Source organism: Brienomyrus brachyistius, unplaced genomic scaffold (genome assembly GCF_023856365.1).
Source record: "Brienomyrus brachyistius isolate T26 unplaced genomic scaffold, BBRACH_0.4 scaffold63, whole genome shotgun sequence".
Lineage (NCBI taxonomy): Eukaryota > Metazoa > Chordata > Actinopteri > Osteoglossiformes > Mormyridae > Brienomyrus > Brienomyrus brachyistius.
In genome coordinates this window covers 1,182,088-1,204,844 of record NW_026042338.1, presented here as the reverse complement: position 1 = coordinate 1,204,844, position 22,757 = coordinate 1,182,088, and the positions used below count along the sequence as shown (strand labels likewise).

At 42.4% G+C, this 22,757-nt stretch overlaps 3 protein-coding genes across 3 annotated transcripts in view; all 3 read left to right on the top strand.

Moving 5' to 3' along the window:
• LOC125725260 (uncharacterized) overlaps window positions 1–3,768 on the top strand; it is a 202,679-nt gene extending 198,911 nt beyond the window's left edge. Inside the window, exons 15-16 of the mRNA XM_049002029.1 lie at window positions 2,503–2,741; window positions 3,753–3,768. Of these exons, the coding sequence (XP_048857986.1) occupies window positions 2,503–2,741; window positions 3,753–3,768 (255 nt within the window). The remainder of the gene's footprint in view (window positions 1–2,502; window positions 2,742–3,752) is intronic.
• A 2,034-nt stretch (window positions 3,769–5,802) lies between these two features.
• Window positions 5,803–7,818, top strand: LOC125725259 (interferon-induced protein 44-like). Its single transcript, XM_049002028.1, has 4 exons — window positions 5,803–5,921; window positions 6,387–6,582; window positions 7,276–7,428; window positions 7,639–7,818. Exons 1-4 carry the CDS (start codon window positions 5,833–5,835, stop codon window positions 7,816–7,818), a joined length of 618 nt encoding a protein of 205 aa, XP_048857985.1. The 5' UTR covers window positions 5,803–5,832.
• Window positions 7,819–19,922: 12,104 nt separating this feature from the next.
• LOC125725232 (uncharacterized) lies at window positions 19,923–21,716 on the top strand. The gene is made up of 4 exons (XM_049002000.1): window positions 19,923–19,938; window positions 20,005–20,215; window positions 20,337–20,619; window positions 20,740–21,716. Exons 2-4 carry the CDS (start codon window positions 20,133–20,135, stop codon window positions 21,388–21,390), a joined length of 1,017 nt encoding a protein of 338 aa, XP_048857957.1. The 5' UTR covers window positions 19,923–19,938; window positions 20,005–20,132; the 3' UTR covers window positions 21,391–21,716.
• The last annotated feature ends 1,041 nt before the right edge of the window (window positions 21,717–22,757 follow it).

Genomic DNA, 22,757 nt, shown 5'->3' with positions numbered 1-22,757 from the left:
AAGGATAGGAAAGGATATTGCCTTGAAAAAAATTTTGACAGACCCGTTTTGTCATGACCCGGCTCGTCGGCTCCTCATGTGTGCCACGCCCCCTGATTACTCACGTGTGCTTCCCTGATTGTTTCCAGCCCTGTCTGATTATGTTGCTTAGTCCTGTTATATTTAAGTCCTGGTCTTACCTGTTTCCCTTCTCTGTCATTGATGTTACCTGGTGTTTGTCGCTGCCTGTGTTTAGTTCGACCCTTATTTCCTAATAAACCCCCAGTTTGCCCTGTTTTCCGCCTGCCTGCCTGTTCCTGCTCGCTCGCGCTGCCTGAGCGATCACCCGTTCGGTACTTAGCGTGACAGAATGACAGACCCCAAAAGGAAGAAGAAGAAGCAGAGGAGGAAGAAGCACCCGGACGAGCCGATCAATCTGGGCTCCTGCTCGCTTGCCAACCCGTGGCTTCTCACAGAGGGCGAGGAGGAGGAATTCATTCCGGGCGGCTACCCAGAACCGCTCTGTCTGGGAGCCTGCTCCCTGTCTGGGAGCCTGCTCCCTGTCTGGGAGCCTGCTCCCTGTCTGGGAGCCTGCTCCCTGGCTAGGCTAGGGCCTCACAGTGATGACGAGGAGGAAGAGCCTATCTACTTCCCGGACAGGGAGCCCGTTCCCCCAGAGCAGCTACCGCCCCTTGACCAGTACGATTACCGGCCCGAGAGACTGTGTAATTGGGGAGGTTTTAGGGCTGTACGGAACTCGATCCCTCGAGTGCCCCGGGTCCCGAGAAGGACCGCGCCCGTCTCCCCCTCCCGGGATTTGCCAGTTCCGCCTCCCGCGGCAGTCATCCCAGAGACGCTCCCCTCGTCTCTACCCAAGGAAACAGCAACCTTGGCCAATCAGTTCTTCACCCTCCAAGGGCTATTTCTGAGGGTGATGGAGGACCCAGCGGCATCAAAAGGACCTGAGGCCGAGCAGCTCATCGCTCGGCTCAAGGGAGGCTTCGAGGTTTTCGCTCCCTCCTCTGGTCGAGCGGCCCTTGAGAGCCTCGCTTCGGACCTGCAGAAGCTACGCCGGCTTCAGAGGGCTTCGGACCCTGCGCCGGAGCAACCGCCTTTGCCGGCGGACCCCGCGCCGGAGCAACCGCTGCTACTGCCGCCTGCGCTACCAGCGCAGCCGCATTCGCTGCAACCTGCGCTACCAGCGCAGCCACCCCCTCTGCAACCATGCGCGGCCGGAGCAGCTATCTCCGCTGCCCGACGAGTCTGCGCAGCTTCCTCTGCCAGCGGCTTTAGAGCACGTGCAGCCGCCTCCGCTGCCCCCTGCGCAGCCGCCCCTGCCTGCAACTACCACGCCCGAGGCACCCCTTCTGTAGCAGTCTGCAGATCCCGGGCTGGTGCCCCCTCCACTACGTGCCTGTGTGACTATAACCCCTGTGACTCCGACGCCCTCACTCTGGCGGACTCGACCCCGACCGAGGGTTGTAATGTCTGTGTCCCGTAAGGGGAGGGGACACAGACGCAGGGCTGAGGTCCCACCCGGGGTCCCACCCGCCCTGCCTCCTCTGCCCCTCTGAGGTCCCCTCCGGCTCCGGCCTCCCGGCCGCCTGCAGCCCCTCCGGCTGCCTCCCGTCACCCGCTCGGGCTCCCTCGGGCTCCCCTTAGTTCCCCCTCCTTCTCTCCCTCCTTTCCTGCCCCGGTCCCTCCGGTGTTCGTTCCTCTTCCCACCTATGTCCCGCTGTCCTCTGTTCCTGGTCCCTTTATTCTGCCCCGCTCCGCTCCTGGTTTCCCGACGTTCCCTCCCGTCACTCCCGCTCCTTTTGTTCCGCCTGTTCCCTCTGTTCCGCCCTTTCAGGTCTGTCTCTCTGCGTTCCCTGCCCTTTGTCATGCCCTGTCTTTTGTCTTATCCCTTGCCTTGTTCTGCGTCTCTGTTTTGTTTCCTGTCCTTCGTTAATTGTTCTGTTCCTTTGTTCCAGGTCCCGGTTCCCATGTCCCGTCTGTCGCCTCCTCCCTGGCACGCCCGGTGCAGCGCGCCTTTGGGGGGGGGGGGGGGTTCTGTCATGACCTGCTCGTCGGCTCCTCATGTGTGCCACGCCCCCTGATTACCCACGTGTGCTTCCCTGATTGTTTCCAGCCCTGTCTGATTATGTTGCTTAGTCCTGTTGTATTTAAGTCCTGGTCTTACCTGTTTCCCTTGTCTGTTATTGATATTACCTGGTGTTTGTCACTGCCTGTGTTTAATTCGACCCTTATTTCCTAATAAACCCCCAGTTTGCCCCGTTTTCCGCCTGCCTGCCTGTTCCTGCTTGCTCACTCCCTGAGCGATCACCCGTTCGGTACTTAGCGTGACACGTTTGATATCAGAGTTATTCGAGTTCCAAGGTTCTACTGTACATTCTCATTTGGCAGCATCTGCTAAAGGCAGAGTTATACCATTTCAGTTGTGACTTATTATAACCCTGTTTGACACAAATCATGTGATACAGCAGCTGGAAAATATACATGAATGTATGTGTCTATCTGCAGATCTACAGAGCTAGCGAGTGTCTGGGCATCCTACCATCAAATGTGATTCCAGTGAAGAATTACCATGATGAGAGTCAGCTGAATGACACCTGTGACATCCTGCTCCTCAAGGCCATGAAGCAGATGCTGGACTTTGCTGACAATTACTTTGACAACTGTGAGGAAAACACAGAATTGATCATACTGAGAGGTTTTGCCGTTGCCTCAATCTGTCCATGTTCCTGTGTTTTACGCCACAGGTTAGGTCCCTATAAACCTGCATTAGGCTGTTTTGGGATCTTTCCTGACACACAAACCTTTACATAACCTGAATTTATAATTGTCTTTTAACATGAGGATGAATAATGCTTAAATATAATCTGATATACAGCCCTGGAAAAAAATTGAGACCACAGCAAAATTTTGTGTGTCACTCATTTCTCAATTTATGGGTACGTGCCTGTATAAAATATACATATTTTATTGCAAACTCCAGCCTGGTTCTTCTCTGTTTCTCATTAATGAAGAGCTTCTTCCTTGCTTTATGGGACTTCAGTCCTGCTTCTAGGAGCCTGATATGATCCTAACCCTAGCAGTGCACTTCACACCTATACTTAATGTTTTTCCCATTCCTTTTTAAGGTCACTTGAGGTCATCCTCCGATTTATGAGGCACTGCCGGATTAATTGACGGCCAACTTTGGCGATAGAAAGTAGCTTCTACCTTCTGACTGTCTAGTTTTTGGTTATTGCCTCTTACTTCACCTTATTCTTGTTTACTGCTGTCTTACAAACTTTGAGCCTGGAAGTAACCTGGCTCGTAGTATAGCCTTCTGCAGTAGAAGCAGGAATAAATCAGGATTTAAAAATGCAGATTAAAAAATATAGAATGGTCTTAATTTTTTACAGAGCTGTATAATTTCACATTCAAGTACACATTTAACCCTGCACTAGATTAGATGCTATGCTAATAAAATGACCTGCTCATTCCAGCATTGGTCACTGTCTGTCTCAGTCTTAAAAAATATGCTGGTCAAATTCAATTGTATTTATCACAGATGAGGAGTTTATTTAATATGCTACATCTAGGGGATACCTAGATATTATGCGACATCTGACAAAATGTTACCTTGGGCTCCTCATTAGCGTTCATTTGGTAAGAAAAAAGGGAGTCTTGACATTTCATCCCCTTAAGATGATAACTAAAAAACTATTTGCTGGGTGTTGTTCAAATTTTGGGCGCCAACTGGCACTGATTAAATTTTGACACAGATCACCCCAAATTTGAAGCAATTCAGCTTAGTGGCAGCAAAACGAAGGGTGACAGCTGTCACGCTCGATCGCGGGCAGAGCGGCGATCGTGCGGGCGAGCAGGCAGAAACGGGCAGACAAGCCGTAATCAGGGCAAACAAGGGGTTTATTACGAATAACGGGGCAGGGAACAGAAGACGCCAACTAACATCAATGACAGACAACGGGTTAGTACAAAACAGGAACTTAAATACATGGAACAAGGCAGCAGGAAACAAGACACGACTGGGCACGATCAGGAAATCACACGTGGGTAATTAGGGGGCGTGGCACACACGAGGAGCGGACGGAGCGGGCGTCACAACAGCAGACTACATTTGATTTTATGGATCTTTTTCAAACAGCATAATGAAAGCAAAAAAAAAAACAGTAGTAGTAGTTGGAATTTGATCCCAGTAGTGCGATAACTGAAACAGTAATTCCCTTTTAAAACTTTGCAGACATATTGTAAGGTGGAAGATCTGAACCTGATCAAATTTTGAGACAAACTGCTCCAAAAATTAAGGCAGTGGTACTTAGTGACAACAAAGAGATGGGTGAGATGATTGTGAACAGGATCACACAGGATCATTTGATCTTTGATGCATTTGATTACCATTGTACAAAATATTTTTTTGAACAAACAATATGTAATGATACACAATATACTGGTTAACAAATCGGTATTGGCTAATATTTGTTAAAAATCAAGAAATCAGCATTAGTCCAATATCAGTCCGTTGAAGTTTAAACTGTATCAGTTTTCAAAGTTAGACACAACACTTGAAATACGTAAAATGAAATGATTGGATTGAATGACCAGCCATTATATGCAGTGGAGAACAAATGATTTATTCAGGCCCTGCAAAAGGGAGCACTTGGTTTGGTGCAGTGAATACCCTGCTACTGCAAATGCAGCAGAATCTGTGTCATGTTAATATCAGATTTTATAGGAGTATGAATTTTCCATGATATTGAGAAGAGAGTGGCAGAATTGTTCTCCTGTAAAGCATAATGATATTGATCGACATTGCAATTCAAAAACCATTCATCGTGCAGCACTACTCATATAATATGCAAATGTTGCAAATCACTTATTGCATTAGGCAGACAAATTTAATCAATATTAAACAATGAACAATAGGGATGGGTACCGATCAGTATGTACCGGTACTGAAGTGTAGATTTCGTTGCCTTATTTTGGTGTCACTTAAATGCCTGAACTGTTTATTGAAATATTTGCCCACTTTTGCTCAGACAGCAGAAGCATCACTGCACCTCAAATTTAATGACGCATCTGGCATTGCATGAATACACTTAAAAGCAAATGGATGCATCGTGTTGTGTAAATTTGTTAAATGTTCTGTATTTATATATATTTATATATTTAAGTTAATTTATTGTTCAATCTGACATTCAAATTTCCCTTCACAATAAAAAATGCCATTATTTATTGTTGTGGATTGCTTTAGGCACTGTTTAGTCACCAGCATCTTTATTTCTCCACCTTATTATTTATGCATTTATTTTGGAGTTTGCACTGGGGAGGGGGGGCACTGCCGGTAATTCCTGCCCAGGTCGCCACATGAGTGAGGACCAGCCCTGAATGTACCAGGTATAATAGGTATTAGTACAAATTCGGTGCTTGAAGTGGGCTGTTCAGAGAGAGGCTGTACCAGCACCTCTGTCTCTCTTTTCAGAGAACCGGCAACATTTCTACCATGTTTGATTTGCTAGTAACAGTAAAAGATAACAAGGGGAGAACCGGCACCCGATTGTCCCTACTTCAAGCACTGTAAAAATCCATTTAAGAAACTCCAAAGCCAGCTGTGGCATAAGGCATATTGAAAATGTATAAAGTATATTGTTAAAAAGGTTCATGCAAAAGGGTAATGGGTCACTGTGTGGCTCAGTCGGTTAGGGTTCTGTGTCTGTAGTCAGCAGGTTGCTGGTTCAGATCCTGTGAACAAGGCCCTTAACCCCAGTTTATCCAGGGACTGGTGGACCGATAATGAAAACACAATGCTTTCATTGAACAGGTCTGGACGTTGATGTTTGGAAAATGGGAAGTGGGAGCAGTACCCCAGTGACAGAGGAGAACAAACCAGAGCTCCTTGATAAAGCTTGGAGGGATGTTGTGTGGGACCACAGGTATGAAGCCCGTTTTTATCCAACATAATCAACTTGTTTTGTTAATTTTTTACTAGCATCACATAATTTTATGGATATATATATTTAAAATATGAATTTAGGCTTATACCCTAATTGTTAATGGTCTATTGTAATGGGCGTCTCCAATTGTAACAAGCTGTGCCAAGGCAAGTTTTATTTTATGTTGCAATAAAGATTTTGAAGATTCTGATTTTATGTTCCGCAGAGTGATGTCACCATTGGGCCCTTGAACAAGACCCTTGCATAGCTTTGGTTAGCACCTGTAAATAAAAAATAAACAAACACTTTCTAATTAGCATGTATGATACTTCATTAAGTGGTTTCAGTTGCAGATGACTAATGAGATGTAAAGGAAGCCATAGTAATATGCTATTATGGGATCGTTTATATTCCTTATGAATTCTGACTAATTCCTATTTCCAATTCCAATGTCTGTTCTTTTAGCACACAAACTGATCTCATGCAATACCTGCAAGATTACAAGCCCACTATCGAATCAGTGCCTCAGGCTCGGATACTTCTAATTGGTCAGATTAAAGCTGGAAAATCAAGCTTCTTCAACTCCATCAACTCTATCTTCCGTGGCAACATTACAAGCCAAGCTGCAGTAGGAGAAATGAAAACCAGCCTGACCTTGAAGGTAATGTGATTGTCTAACTTCATTTCCTGGTATAACATTCGTGTATCCAGATGTCTTTATATGATGTTCTTGCTTGAGAGGAAGGACAATATTCTGTTATTTTTAGCTTCACTCTGTTTCAGTTGCTGTTTGTTATCCTCATTGTGATTTAGGAAGGGATTGACTCTATGGCAGGATATTTAGTTTGAACCTATGGAAAACCCACATAACACAGCAAGAACATGCAACCTCCATATACACAGAGACAGAGGCACGATTTGAGCTTCCAGCCCTAGAAGTATGAAGTTGCAGCACCATCCACTGAGCCACTGTCCCGCCCTCATCATGTTCTTATTGCCATTACCTACAGGACATGTGGTGCTGAAATGTATTTTCCGTGATATGAAATCACATGGTACCGGCTGAGCACATAATGTGATTCTTAATGGTTATTAAATCCAGCCCACCAATCAAGTGATTGGTCTCCCTGAAAAATAAAAAACTAATCAGCAGTGTCACCAAGCTTAGTGAATCTCCCCACACCCCCATTTTAATGCTGGTTGTTAAGTCCATTATCCTTGTATTGTTTAAATAAAGTGGGTGGCCTGAGCTGAAGACCTCCTCACCAGTGGCCACCAAGTTACATCATTTTGAGATGCCTGCTGAACTGGATAAGCAGGTAGAAGGTGAATGACATCATGTGTTTTCTTCCAGTATCGCACTTACCAGGTGAAAGCGGGCCGAGGCGGACAGCCTCTGGGATTCCTACTGTGTGACACCATGGGACTGGAAGCAAGGGAGGATGGAGGGGTGAGAACTGAAGATATTGAGAGCATCCTGAAGGGCTACGTTCCAGACAAGTACCAGGTAAGAACTGTGTATCTAACCACACCTCAAAAACTACTGCTATATGAATACAGGAAATTAAATCTCATTCACTGATTGTTTTTGGCATAAATAATGTACTGTTGTTACATAAGTGTCATATGAAAGGACTCGCATTGCTTTTCGCTTTAGTTTCTTATGATCTCACAGTCAATGCATGTCTTTGTAATTCACACCTCTTTGTTTGTTTAGTTCAACCCTGTGCAGCCAATGAAAGCTGATAACTGTCAGGCATGGAGCACATTGGCTCTTAAGGACAGGATCCACTGTGTGGTGTATGTGATAGACGCCTCCACAATTGCAGTTGTGGACCAAGAAATGAAGAATAAAATTGATGAAATCAGAAAGAGAACTAACTCGGCAGGTCAGTGAGTGTGGAGAACAGGGAGGGAGGTGGCATCTATGACGGAGTGTGTGTCAGTGGGGGAGGGGGTGGATCTGGGGGTCACAATTCACAAGCAACTATTTATATACATGTTGTAATATGCTTTAACACCTGCTTTTCCTGAACCATGAATAATACTGAACAATCATACGGGAAAGTAATGTAAGTTCACCCCTGCGAACTAATGACTTTAGTAATGTATTTGGATATTCAGTATGAACACAGATAAGTTCAGTTTACCGGACTGGAACATGGCAAGCTGAATGTTTTCCGTGCCTTTGGCATAGAACATGTAACATGTAACTAGTGAGACGTTTCTGTTGCTGTTTGTAGACGTACCTCTATTGGTGCTACTGACCAAGGTGGACAGAGCGTGCCCACATGTGGCAAAGGACCTGAAGAAGGTGTATCACAGCTGCTACATAAAGGATATGGTAAGTTTCAGGGTCTAACACTGGAATCAGTACTAAAAGCTTGCAGCAGACACACACACAGTAAACAAGTGAGAGATAGCAGTTCATCTGGGTGAATGTTTGTGGGCTGTAGGAGGAAACAGAGTGAACAAGCAAACGTCACACATGCAACCAGCGGCAGGGATCGAGCCCACAGCCCTGGGGGGTCTGAACCTTTGGTTTATTATATTCCAATGGCTCACAAACCTTTATCTCAATTTTATTTTCTAAAACATATTTTCAGGCAGCAAAATGACCCTTTGGGCAGCACTGTGGCCTCACGCCTCCATAAACCAGGATGCTGGCCTGGGTGTCTCCTTCTTCAGGTCCTCTGTTTCCTGGGATTGGGGGTTATGGATGGATGGATGACAAATTTGTGTCCAAAATTTAGATTTACATTTACTGCATTTGCCAGATGCCCTTAGCCAGAGCGACTTACATAAGTGGGTAGAAGTCTTATCAGTGATTACATTCTGATACTGATTCAGTAGAAGTCGGTTATGAATACTATCACACTAAAAAACTCTATCGGCAAGTAGTACAGTTTTTTGACATTTAATTTCCCTCAGGAGCTTTAGAACTTTAGTTATTCAGTGGTACCTTGGAACACAAACTTACTTCATTGCAGAAGGCTAGTCGACTTAGGATTTAGTTGAGTTCTAAGTCAAATTTCTCCATAAGAAATGATGTAAATGAATTTAATACGTTGCAGAAGCCCCATGTTTACCTATTAAAACCATCAACCTAGCAAACTAATGATACAATCATTCAACAACTGATGAACTCATACAGACGTGAAAAACCACACATACAAAAGCAATAACCATGAAATAAATGACAATTTATGGCCTTATCATTTTGTTGAAACAACATTGGCGAGAGACTTCGCAGTTGTATTCCTTCCACATACATACTTATATATGTTGAAAATGCATAAACAGAATGCATTTCATTATTATATATATGGCTGTGTGATATGACGATATATATATCGGATGGCGAAACAATAATGTCTGTCATTTCATGTTACGCCATATTGGTGGCACGAAATGCACTGTTTATGGTGGCATTTATTCATTATTTGGATGACAGTTTGCTTTAAATAAGTTGTTACACGCCACCGCATGGGATGTGGCACTTTTATGGAAGTTTTTATGGGACTTTATCATTTGTAACCCACAGAAGACAACTGACAGATATGTACCGTGAGCCACAAATATCCACACATTTGTATTTTTTAAGTTTGTGTTGTTTAAAATCATATCCAGAAAGATACAGAGCGATTTGTACACATGAAATGTGTTTTGCACATTTGTGCTTCACGTCCTGCCTATTTTTAGACCGTTACATTTCTGGCTTCCATCCTGTTTATCTGTGGATTTCTGTGTAAATTGCCCCTAAGAGGTCAGGGTGGGAAAATATTTCCTAAGTAATTTTCTGTTCTCTCACAATACTTTAGTGTTGCCACACAATAGATTTGTGATCCCACTGCACTTGCCCACTTGTGATTTGCTGTAATGTAATACAGACATGTCCTGTGTGCTTTCAGCATTAAACTATGGGGGACAATGTACACCATGCAACTTTAATATTATGTTTATATACATATTTATTATTATAATCATCATCATTATTGTTATTATTATTATTTATGACAATAATAATAATGATGATGATGATGATAATAATTGCACTGTGCCCAATGACTGCCAGTTGCTGTAAACAGTAAAGTACATTTAACTAGACATGTCTGTATTATTTTGGTTTATACTGTACTTATTAATCCATTGATTCTATCTTTTGTACGTTAAATGGACATAGTAAAGTTATTATTAGTAGTGGAAAAGCATTGTGAGGGAACACAAAACAATTAAAAAATATATTTTCTCACCCTGACTCCATATACTGCAGATGATCTGTAGAAAAAAATCACAAATACATCACTATCAACAAATATGTGGTTTTATTTATGATGTATGAAATCAAAATTATTAGGACGCAAAGGAAAATGGCTCTTCGCAATTTTCTTTTAAACCGTAATCATAGGCTAATTGATTAAACATAAGTATTGATTTATTTCCATGACAACATTGTATATAATACTTATTTTGTCACCCTGGTCTATTTCATTGCACATAAGAGAAGCCACAGAGAATAATAACCAAAGGGTGAAGAATTTGATTTTGTTATGTTGTTTGTGGTTAGAAGTTAACGGTGCTTTTATTTTGAAAGATCAGTTTGTTGGCAACAAGACACGTTGCAAAATGCCATCTGTATGTGAAGTTATATATCTGTCTTTAGAGATAAAAATATAACGTCTGTAGCCGTGAGATAATTCCGTCTCTATGCGAAAAGTTTGAGACGTTTTGGCCCTAAAGGGCTTCCATAAGAGGGTGCAGCGAGCGCGTAGACAGGATGGGTTTTCTGCTCACGAGCGCATACACGCGTGCCTCACATTTTGAGAGTAATAATTTAATACTGATTGAGCAAGTGAGTATTGTGTAGAGTCAAGCGTATAGTGAGGATGATATTTCTGCTGGCGAGTGCATATGCAAGCGTGGTTTGTATGTGTGTGAGTTTTGAGACTAATTAAACGCCATAGACCCTTTCGAGGTCCGAATTTGTACAGTTGAACGCTTCTCGACTCATAGAAGTTCTAGTAGGAAAGGTTGAGATCCAAGACATTGCATTGAAAAAAAATACCCGTTTGATATCAGAGTTATTCGAGTTCCGAGGTTCTACTGTACATTCACATTCGGCAGCATCTGCTAAAGGCAGATTTATACCATTTCAGTTGAGAGTTATTACAACCCTGTTTGACACTAATCTTGTGATACAGCAGCTATATAATATATACATGAATGTATGTGTCTCTCTGCAGATCTACAGAGCTAGCGGGTGTCTGGGCATCCTACCATCAAATGTGATTCCAGTGAAGAATTACCATGATGAGAGTGAGCTGAGTGACACCTGTGACATCCTGCTCCTCAAGGCCATGAAGCAGATGCTGGACTTTGCTGACAATTACTTTGACAGCTGGGAGGAAAACACAGAGTAGATGAATTGATCATATTGAGGGGTTGTGCCGTTGCCTTTCTCTGTCCATGTCCTTGTGTTCTACACCACACATTTGTTTCCTGTAAACCTGCGTTAGGCTCTTTCTGTACCTTTCTGACACAGAAAACTTTTCATAACCTGGATTTATAATTGTCTTCTCAATTGAGTATGAATGATGCTTAGATATAATCTATATAATATAAATTCAATATATCCTTTATATATGTGTATCCCCAAAGAAATCTCCTCAATTATAGAAGTACATATGGACTTGATGTTTTTCCTAGAGAGCCCAGTCTTACAAGAGAAACAAAATAGTTGGTTTTCCACAGCATTTTCCTCCCAGCTTCTCTAGTTAAACCATAGAGGCTATACCGTCTCACGTAGTCACTGGCTAACATATAACAGCCATTTCTGTGGTTTTTGTTCTCTTGCCCTATTCATCACAATCGTGGTGAATTAAAAAAAAACTGTTAAGTCAAAAACAGTACTGTGTCATGTTATGCAAATATACATCCAGCACCATTGGTCTACAGGGGAGTGGGTGGTACCAGGAACTACACCGAAAAGGGTATCAACTGTCCTAACACCTTTCCACATATGCTAATCATCCAAGGGCAGGACTGGCAATCAAATACACCACCAACAATTAATTATTTGTAATATTCTTTTCATTTAAGGATAATGCGGACCCCAGAGTATGGAGGTATAATCCAACTTTATATCGAGACCACATTGTCACTGAACATGGATACACTTTTTAACAGCCATAGATTAACTCCACCGTGTTTACCTTTCTATCAATATATTAATATTGCCCCCTACAGTCTGGGCTGATTCTTGATATAACACTCCACCATCTACTACAATGTATCAGTCATGAATGTCATTCAAGAGGTGTGGAAATAATGGGTAACATCCAGAGAAAGAGAGCATGTATAGGAAGGGGCAAAGACGTGAGTGACAGTTTGACGCAATGCGTTCTAGAACTCCGGCCACTTTTTTTTTCTTTTCTTTTTTTTTTTAGAAATGTACAAACGATGCAACAATTAATATATAAGTAGCAGTATCACAAAACCCTGAGCATATAAAAGGGGAAAATAAAGAAAAGACAAACGATGGTGAACATACAAAATAGAGCTTCGAAGCACTTTTTTTAACTAAAAGAAATAACAGAAAATGAAGGAAAACCCAGATCTTTTAGGGGCCACACATTTTAGTGCCTCCGCACGGAATGTTATATTCTGGTCTCATTCACGACAACTCCAGAATATCTATTTCCTACCCAACGGGGGTAGTAAGATTTATTAGTAAGTCATGCGACTCAGATTGGTCTTACACCACGTGCAATCTCAACATACAGCCAAAACATCCCGCTTCAGCTCTCTTGTGTGTCACACTAAACCGTCCGTGCTGTAACACAATCCTATGTGGAACCAAACATAAACAGTAATTCACATTACTGCACGGAAGGGGTGGGGGTCTAAAAATTTGACAGAATTTTGCGTACGTGTGCGTATGCTGGGGGGGGGGGGGGGGGTGAATCAACTTGAGAAATTTCAAAATTAAGTGTTTCGTTCACGATACCTGACCTGCTGGATTGCATTCCATACGTGCATACAACTCAAAACGTCTTTAGTTCATCTCCCGATCATCAGCCGGCCGGCCGGCGGATAGTACGTCAACATCGAATCAACACGCAAGCAGAAGCATGCAACACTAACCATTATTATTCATGTCTGTAACAACTGTTCTTGACAAGTGCATCTGCCATTCCTTTAGAGGAATACGTTAGTCCATATAGATTATTCCTCCAAGTGCCGACTGAAATACATGTATAAGAATTAAAGAAGTCTTATTTGTTGCATTTCGTTAATATTTGAAAGTGATTTTATTACAGTAAATCTCATGACATCATTCTTTTCTTATCCCTAAAGTTAATAGGAATGTTTGTAGCTCCAAAAAGCAGTGCACTGACGATTGCCTATGCGTGCGTGCGTGCGTGCGGGGGGGGTCAACTACCCAGCGTATGTGTGTGTACGGTGGAGGGGCAGGGGGGAGAGTCCTAAAAATCGGTAAAATGTACTACGTACTAAAAGTTTGGCCCCTTATCCTGCAAAAGTTTCACTGCAGCTTTTTCTCCTCATTAACGTCAAAACTGTGAAGACCTGAGAAAGTTCTTTTTTGAAGATAAAAAAAGTTTGGAGGAGTTTTGAAGAATCTTGTTTTATGAATATAGATTTTCCCAACAATATAATTTTATTGAGTAAAAGATAAAGCGTATCATCATTTAGGACAACACCAAAGATAATATCATTACAAGTAAAGGAAGTCAAGAAATGAAATTTTGTACCTGTTGAGAAGCAACAAGAGAAGAACAAGTGGTCCAAAGTTTCTATGTTATTATTTTAAAAGGTGCAAGTATTATTATCAAACTTAAACTTAGCATGAAGAAATTCATTACAGGGATATATAGCATTGAATACTTTAAAGTGTAACTCTGACTTTGGGGGGTATTGGATAATAAATATATTTAGTGCAAATGTGTTTACTGGTTAATTTGAATTTTTATTGGAAAGGTGACGAAATAGTTCATAAGTAATGTCTAATAAAATTATGTCCAATAATTTTATTTAGGAATTTACCCTCCTTAAAAATAATACCATTGTATTGGAGAGGAGGGAGGCTATGAAATAGGACAAGGGGAGAATTGTTTAAAAGGTTCCTGACCAACATTAAATGTGCAGCTGGAATAGCTTTTAGAACAATATCAAATTCTTTTTTAATAAACTGTATTATGTTTTAAACAAAAGTTTTCAAAAAACATAACATTTCCTGTGATGTCCAATAGATGCAAAACTGACCAGATGTTCTTCTCTACCCAACGTTCATGGTACGGAGACTGATTTCTGTGGGTAATATATCTATTATTCCAAATAGGTACCAAGTTTGGACTGAAAAATAATAAGAGCATAAGAAATTTACAAACAAGAGGAGGCCATTCGGCTCATCAAGTACGTTTGGGGAGAACTTAACTAATAGCTCAGAATTTTTTAAATCTTATCTAGCACTGATTTAAAGGAACCCAGGGTTTTAGCTTGCGCTACATGAACAGGAAGACTGTTCCATACTCTAACTACACGCTGTGTAAAAGTGTTTTCTCAAGTTCAGTTTAAAATGTTCTCCCACTAATTTCCACCTATGGCCATGATTTCTAGTATTTTAACTAATATTGAAGCAGCCATTAGGCTGAACAGCATCTCGACCTGTTAGAATCTTATATACTTGCAGGCTCATGATGGTCATTGATAAGAAAGGGCATTAAACTTGGCAAAAGTGACCGTAAAGAATGGCGGATAGTTTGTTATTCTTTATATAAATTCAATAACTAAGTCTGCTTTTATTATTGTTTCTCTTGATAGGAAAGAGAGAAAAATCCATCAGTTTCTTTTGTTTTCGTTTGTGACTAATTTTCTCTAAAAAAGAATTTACTTTTAGCAGAACAAAACTTCTGAATTCATTTTACCAGTCTGTCAGTTTGCACGCACACACACACACACACACACACACACACACACACACACACACACACACACACAGTCAAATGCATTCATACCTGTATATATATATATCAGGAGTGGTACTTTCACCACGAAATGTCACCCATGTGCACTGTGTCTTCGAGTAGTGAACCAGTTTTCAATACAATGGTTAAAAAGGCTCAAACCTTCAGTGCCTCGTACCATCTCTACCATTGTTTTTTTCAACAGGGAAAATGCAACTTGTATGCTGGCCTTAGAATCACAACTTCAAAGAATAGCTGCCATGCTTCTGTCTAGCATGGCAGAGGGAGTAAAATGGTATGGGACTGCTTTGGTGCTGGTAAGGTGGGTGATTTACACAGAGTACAAGGTGCAGTGAACCTGCAAGGTTACCGCTCTGTTTTACAACTCATGCCACCCTCTGTGATCAGCACTTCTATCAAGCAGCAAGGCTGATTCAAAGCACACTGGTGAAAGGTGAGGAATCCAGAGAACTGTCCTGCTTGACTGGCCTACAGAATCATCACATCTCCAGCCTATCAAGCTCATGTGAGACCAGCTTCACCTTGAGGTCAGAGAAAATACCAAGCCAGTCCCACCTCTGGGAATAGCAGGATTGAAATTTCCCCTAATATTGTCATAAACGGACAGCTCTAATGGCAAAGGACTGCAAAGCTGTAATTGCTGCAAATATAGTTTTCATACAGTTTGATTAATTGAAAATGAAGATGAAAGTTATTGCAATATTTATTATATCACAGAGTAGAAGGCAGCAGGGAAAAGTAAAAAAAGAATCACCCCAGATGGGACTTAAAACCACGATATCCAGCTCAGAAAGTCAGGGCCGTGGGCGTTTGGCCAGTGGGGCAACCGGCAGACCTGAGCTTATGACCGGGACACTTGACTCACAATGGAAGCTCAGCAAATTATAAACAAGTCTGCAAAAGTGACATGAATGGATCTGTGTAATCTATGGTAAAATGCATCTTGGTGCCGAGACATTAACACTCACAGTCCAGGAGAAGATGACATCCATCACTGGATCTCACTCAAATGCGGCAATCGAGTTTCCGCTATGCCTTTGGCATTTAATGTTTGTACTTAGCTATAGAGTGGCAGGAACACAAATGAATGGGAAGTTTAAAAAAAAACATTTGCATTACAGCAATACGTCACACATGACTATGTAAGGGAATAGATGAAACCCTGCATACATCACTATACTAGTGCAATTCAGTACGAAGTGCACTGACATGATTCATATGATTTCTGGTTTGTTTGGAAAATTTAGGTCCACCATAAGCTATGTGTTTTATTTATGATGCACATTGATGACACTATTTGGCTGACACAATATCAGACTGAATTTATTTTATAATTTTAAAGGTTTAAATACAATTCTGGGTGTTGGACATCTTGTTAGGCTTAGAAATCTATAATGCTCCCCCTCAAGAGAGAGTAAACGACTGCAGGGCATTACAAAGGTCCAGAATGGATTTTTCATTTACAGATGTCTTCTCTGGCTGTCGTGACCAGTATCTCACTCCGGACCAGTGGTGGATCTCGTACTCAGGCACAGAGAATGGGTCCTCCTGCCCCGTGGATCTCCTCATCTCCTCAGCCACTGATTCCCTCCAAGCTGATGGGGTAACTATGGTTGGCAGAACTGGGGTTTGCTGTTCACTGTCATCCGCTTGACATTGATGGACCACTTGCTGAGGCTGAGGATGGTGGTCTTTACGTATCCTCACTGTTAGGCCTCTGCACACCCATTTCTTTTGCTGACCTGTTGCACAGAAACATTTCATAGTAAACTGTAACATAACTACAGCAATTATTTCAATGTTGTTCAGTCAGTGAGAATCATTTACATAGTAGGGACCAGATAAGCAAGAAAGGAGGTGGTATTGCAGAATATGTAAAAGAAAATTTGCAGGAAAGGTAGCTCACTGATAAAAATATAGCTAGAGAAGCTACAGCACCCTCCACAATTATTTGCACCCCTTGTAAATATTTGTGAAAAGGGTTAGAAAAAATGTACATTTTCTGAAGTAGCTTCATCTTACACTGAAAAAGTTAGAAAAATAATGCAGTCATTGGTATAGAGTGTAAAGAGGAAGGGGCTGAGGACACACCCTTGAGAGGGTCCAGTGTTGTTGATCACAGTTGCTGATTTGGCTGTGCCTATCCTTACAACCTGTGGTCTATTGCTGAGGAAATTATGGACCCAACGGATGAGAGATGGGGATATGTTCCATTGAAGAAGCTTCTTGATCATCTGGTGCCGTTGAATAATATTAAAAGCTTAACTGGAGTTAATGAAGAGGACAGTAGCGAAGATGCCTGGAGATTCAAGGTGTTGGAGAAGGGAGTGGAGGAGACATACTACAGTACCCTCTGTTCCGCTCTTCACACAGGAGGCAAACTGGTATGAGTCCAGCTGCGGTCTGACAGCTGGCTGGATGATATGAAGTATAATTTTCTTTAGGCATTTCATTATTATCGATGTGAGTGCTACTGGCCAGTAATGATTTAGCTCAGAGGGACGAGGTTTCTTAGCACCCGGGACGATGGTAGAAGTTTTCCAAATTGTAGGAATGATCACCAATCTATATGAGTTTCAGAGGATGGAATGAAGGATGGGAGCTTGTTCTGTGGCGAATAGCTTCAAAACTTTAGCTGGTACACGATCAGGCTCGGCAGCCTTGCCAGCTTTGCATCTGCTTAGCTGCTTCCTCACGTCCTCTACAGTAAAGGGAGGGTTTGTAGGATCGTCAGAGGGAAGGCCATTGAGCAGCTCCTCACAGACAGCAGAGTAGTCCTGCTTATCGAACATTGTATAGAAGGAGTTTAAGGAGTCAACAAAAGTTGTAAGATCAGTGCCTATGGGATGAAGGTCATGGTAGGTATTTGACCAGTGAGTAACCAAAAGGCCTGTTTGGTGTTCATTGTACTGAACTCCTGCTCCAGCCAACCCTTATATTTGACTTTGGCATTGATTATCTCATTCTTTACTTGTCTACTAAGTGACTGGACAGAAGACCAATCCTTGCATAGAAATGCTTTGTGTTTTTCCTTCAAGCTGTGCTTAACATGGGAAGTGATACTGGGTCTGTAGGTAGGATATCTCCAGAAAGTTCTGGTGGGAATATTGGAATAAATACAAAACTTGATGTAGTCTGTAATTACAGAAACTTTATGGTTCTGATCACCCTGGAAAACGTCCCAATCTGTACATGCAAGTGAACCTTATAGTCGTTCAATTGCCTCCTCCGACCAGAGGGTGGCCAGGTGCACATGCGGTTTAATGCGCTTCAGTTCTGGTTTGCAGTGAGGTAGCAGGAACACAACATTGTGGTCAGAGTGGCCAAGTGGAGGATGTACACGCGCGATGAAGGTGTCAGAGATGTTACTGTAAGCCCAGAGTATTAAGCTTCCTAGTGGGAATATCCACATACTGATAAAAAGATGGCAAAACAGCGTTAAGATCATAGTTGTTAAAATCACTCACAGTAAACTCTGGGGCGTCGGGATATCTTGCCGTCATGTGCCTGGCGTATTCACACACTAGCTCCGCCGCTGCCTTGGTGTTGGCGCTTGGTGGAATGTAGACACAGCTAATTACTACAGTAGGGAATTCTTACGGAAGGTAGAAGGGGCGTATAGATAGAATCAGCATCTCTGTCAGGTGTACAAACAATGCGGTGTACTTTAATATTCGTGTACCACTGCTTGTTGACAAAGATGCCGACCCTACCACCCCACTTCTTACCTGACTGAGACATCCTGTCAGTCCGCCAGATCATACAATTATAGAGACTAACCTCAGAGTCTGAGATGGTGTCATCAAGCCAGGTTTCAGTCAGGACAATAACACAGGTGATACCGCTCCACCCGACACTTGGCATGCAATAAGTCCATTTTATTCTGGAGTGAACATACATTGGCCAGTATGATGGGGAGTAGCGGTGGTCTGAAGGGTCACCTCCCCAGTCTGGAGCGTACACCTCCTCACCTACCTCTTTTCCTCAGATGAAACTCCGGAGGAAGAGCAACTGCCGGCCATGAGGTGATAGACGACTGCAGTTGGAGAAGCTCCCCTCTACTGTAGGTGAGTGGATTGTGGCCATTACCCATGATTGGCTGAATTCATGTTGCTATGTGCCTATCTTGTGTCAGCAATTAGGCGCTGCTGCATTGACTGGCCGTTTTCTTTAGTGCCCCAGAAGACATACTAAGAGAGAGGGGATGAACATGAAGCTCCCCCCAAACACGATAATTTATATTTTATGAATTTAACGCTATCGTGCATTTAAAACACACAAATAGTTAAAATCATCAATTACAGATTATTACAGTTTTTTACGATTGTTTACACTGTAAAATAAAAATTTCCACACAATTTGCAAAGGTCTACTCCAAGGAGCAAAACACCGCCACAGATTTGCACAACATTACACACAATGTCTGCTTCACTCTTTTTGCAAAACATTACACACAGTGATTTGTAAAACTCTACACACATTTCGACAGCTTAGACACAGATAAGGATTGTGAGGTTACTTCCTTGTCATTACAAAGCCCCAGATTGCCAATGACCACACTAATGAACTAATTGGATAAGCACATCCACAAGGTGTGGAAGCACACATGTGCTAATTAGAAAACGCAGCACTCAGGTGTGCTATAAAAGGCAGCAGGTGAGTTCACCTGTATTCATCAAAAATGGAAGGAGCTAGAAGAAGAGTGAGAATGAGAGGGGGAGCTCAAAGAGGAGAAGAAGAAGGTAGAGGAAGAGGCCTAGGTAGAGGAAGAGGAGAAGGAGGAGATAGAGGAAGAGGCCTAGGTAGAGGAAGAGGAGAAGAAGAAGGTAGAGGAAGAGGCCTAGGTAGAGGAAGAGGAGAAGGAGGAGATAGAGGAAGAGGCCTAGGTAGAGGAAGAGGAGAAGGAGGAGATAGAGGAAGAGGCCTAGGTAGAGGAAGAGGAGAAGGAGGAGATAGAGGAAGAGGCCTAGGTAGAGGAAGAGGAGAAGGAGGAGATAGAGGAAGAGGCCTAGGTAGAGGAAGAGGAGAAGGAGGAGATAGAGGAAGAGGCCTAGGTAGAGGAAGAGGAGAAGGAGGAGATAGAGGAAGAGGTAGAGAAGAACTTGAAGAGTTGACAGAACCTGAACAAAGAAGACGAGGACCAAATTTGACTCAAGAAATCCGTGCAACACTTATTGACCATGTTCTCAACCATGGACTGACACTGATGGAAGCTGGACAAAGAGTTCAACCAAATCTCAGCAGAAATACTGTTGCGTCAGTAATTCGGACATTTCATCGAGAAAACAGGTAAGCTAACCACACAGTACATTGAAACTTAAGCTTGCTGTACTTGTCATCAATATTGTTTACTGTGACATTTGAGGCTGCATGTGTATTTTTTTATATATACAGTATATTTTTCACATAGGATTGAGGGTCGAGGACACCAAGGTGGAAGGGGCCCTATGTTCACCCGTGCACAAGAGGCCGCCATAGTGAACATGGTTGTGGCCAATAATTGTATCAGGCTGCGAGAAATCCAAGCCAATATCATCAACGATGACCGTATTTTCAATAACATCCACCGAGTCTCTCTGTCAACATTAGCTCGAATCCTCAAGAAAAAGCAAGTACACATGAAGCAACTATATCGGGTACCATTTGACAGAAATTCAGAGAGAGTGAAACATCTGCGCTCTGAATATGTGGAGGTATGTATTGTTCATTTTACTGCTATGGTGTGGTATTGTGCACTGCTCATAATGTTCTGGCACAAAAAAAATGTGCAATAGATATTGAATAGCATCCTATTGTCTTTTACTGTGTTTCAGAGAGTCTTGCAAATGGATGCAGAACAAATTCAGCATGAATTTATATATGTGGATGAGGCTGGATTTAACCTTGCAAAAACACGAAGACGAGGGAGAAATGTAATTGGACACAGGGCAATCACCAATGTGCCAGGGCAGCGAGGGGGTAACATCACCCTCTGCGCTGCTATCACACAAAATGGGGTCCTCCACCACCATGCAAATCTGGGACCCTATAATGCAAATCTAATACTTGCATTTCTTGACAGATTGCACGAGATTGTCACAGCATTAAACAAAGTGGACCAGATGCGGTACATTGTCGTTTGGGACAATGTCTCATTCCATCGGGCTGCTCTGGTCCAGAATTGGTTCCATGGTCACCCTGATTTTGAAGTGTTATACCTTCCCCCATACTCCCCCTTCCTGAATCCAATCGAAGAGTTTTTTTCAGCGTGGCGGTGGAAGGTATACGACCTGCGGCCCTATGACCGTTTGCCCCTCATTCAGGCCATGGAGCAGGCATGTGATCAAATCGACGCAGCTTCTGTGCAGGGGTGGATTCGTCACTCAAGGCGATTCTTCCAACGGTGCCTTGCCAATGAAGACATAGCCTGTGATGTGGATGAAATCTTATGGCCTGATCCAGCCAGACGGAGAGATGAGGAATAGTTACAGTATTTGTGTTGCTTTTTTTTCCAGAGTCAAACTGTATGTACTTCAGGCAGTAATTTTTATTTGTCTACAGATTTTATTTGTTTCATTGATTTCATTGTTGGTTGATTACTGTAACTGATTATGGTAAGAAATACTGTATTTCTTGAATTGAAATAAATACCGGTACTTGAAATATTCAGTCTGCAGCATCAGTGTTGTGCAGTGCTTGGTAAGTTTATAGTAGGCCTATTTGTGTACATTCTCCCTATATCTCAAACTAATCATGAAGAATGTTGTGGGTTTGTCACTATTTTTTGTCATCGAAATGATCCCTTACATAACATCTGCCCAAAAATCTAGCACATGCTATTTCCTAAAATTAGTTTTTCTACACATGTGTTTTTTATTTATCACAGCAGTGTGAAACTGTCTGAAATAGTGTCTGATCATTGAGGACTGTGTTGGTTAAATGAAAACTAATAGCATTTTCACAAATATGTGTTTATGTTTTGACTGATATGTGTATGTTTTGACTGAAGTGTGTCATTTTGCAAACAATCTAGGAATTCTGCAAATTGAGTGTGGTGTTTGGATAATTGTGATTAGGTTTTGACAAAAAGAACCTGCTTTTCAAAATTGTGTGTAAACAATCGTAAAAAACTGTAATGACACATTCACACGTCATTGTGACTGCCCCCCACCCCCACCCCGTGAATATGCAGCCATCAGCAGCCTTTCAGACTGTTAGCCAGACAGAACACACTAAGGAATGTGTCATTTTCCACTCTGTCCACCTTTATTCTCCACAATCAATCTTATTACTTTGTTTAGGCCTGTAATTAGTCTGTTACACATATCTTGGGTCACTCTCCTCTCCCATAATAACTCTATTGCTTGGACACGCTGCTGCTTTGTACCTGGCTTGGCCTCCTTGCGGATCAAGTCAAGTAGTCAAGTCAAGTAGGTTTTATTGTCATTTCAGCCATACACACAGTATATAGAGAAATGAGTTACCGTTCCTCCAGGACAATGATGCAACACAGAGTAGGACAAAGACCGAGCAACATCATAAGCGCCGAATTAATGGTGGTATCAGTCTGGATACAGTATTTGAGTTACTGTATGGTAGCAGCGAGGGTTATTTGTGCAAAAATGCTGTGCAAAAATGCCGTGGTATAGAAGAATAAGGAGTTGAGTGGCAATAAATAACAATAAATAGAATATACAGATGTACATGTAATGATCCTTACTGGGGAGCACCCTAAGCTCCCAACCCAGGAGAGGCCTGCACCATGCCTGGGCCAGGAGAAGTTGCTACTGCACTAGATGCAGGAGAGGCCTTTGTCGCTCCACTAGCCCCCAGCCCAGGAGAGGCCTGCCCA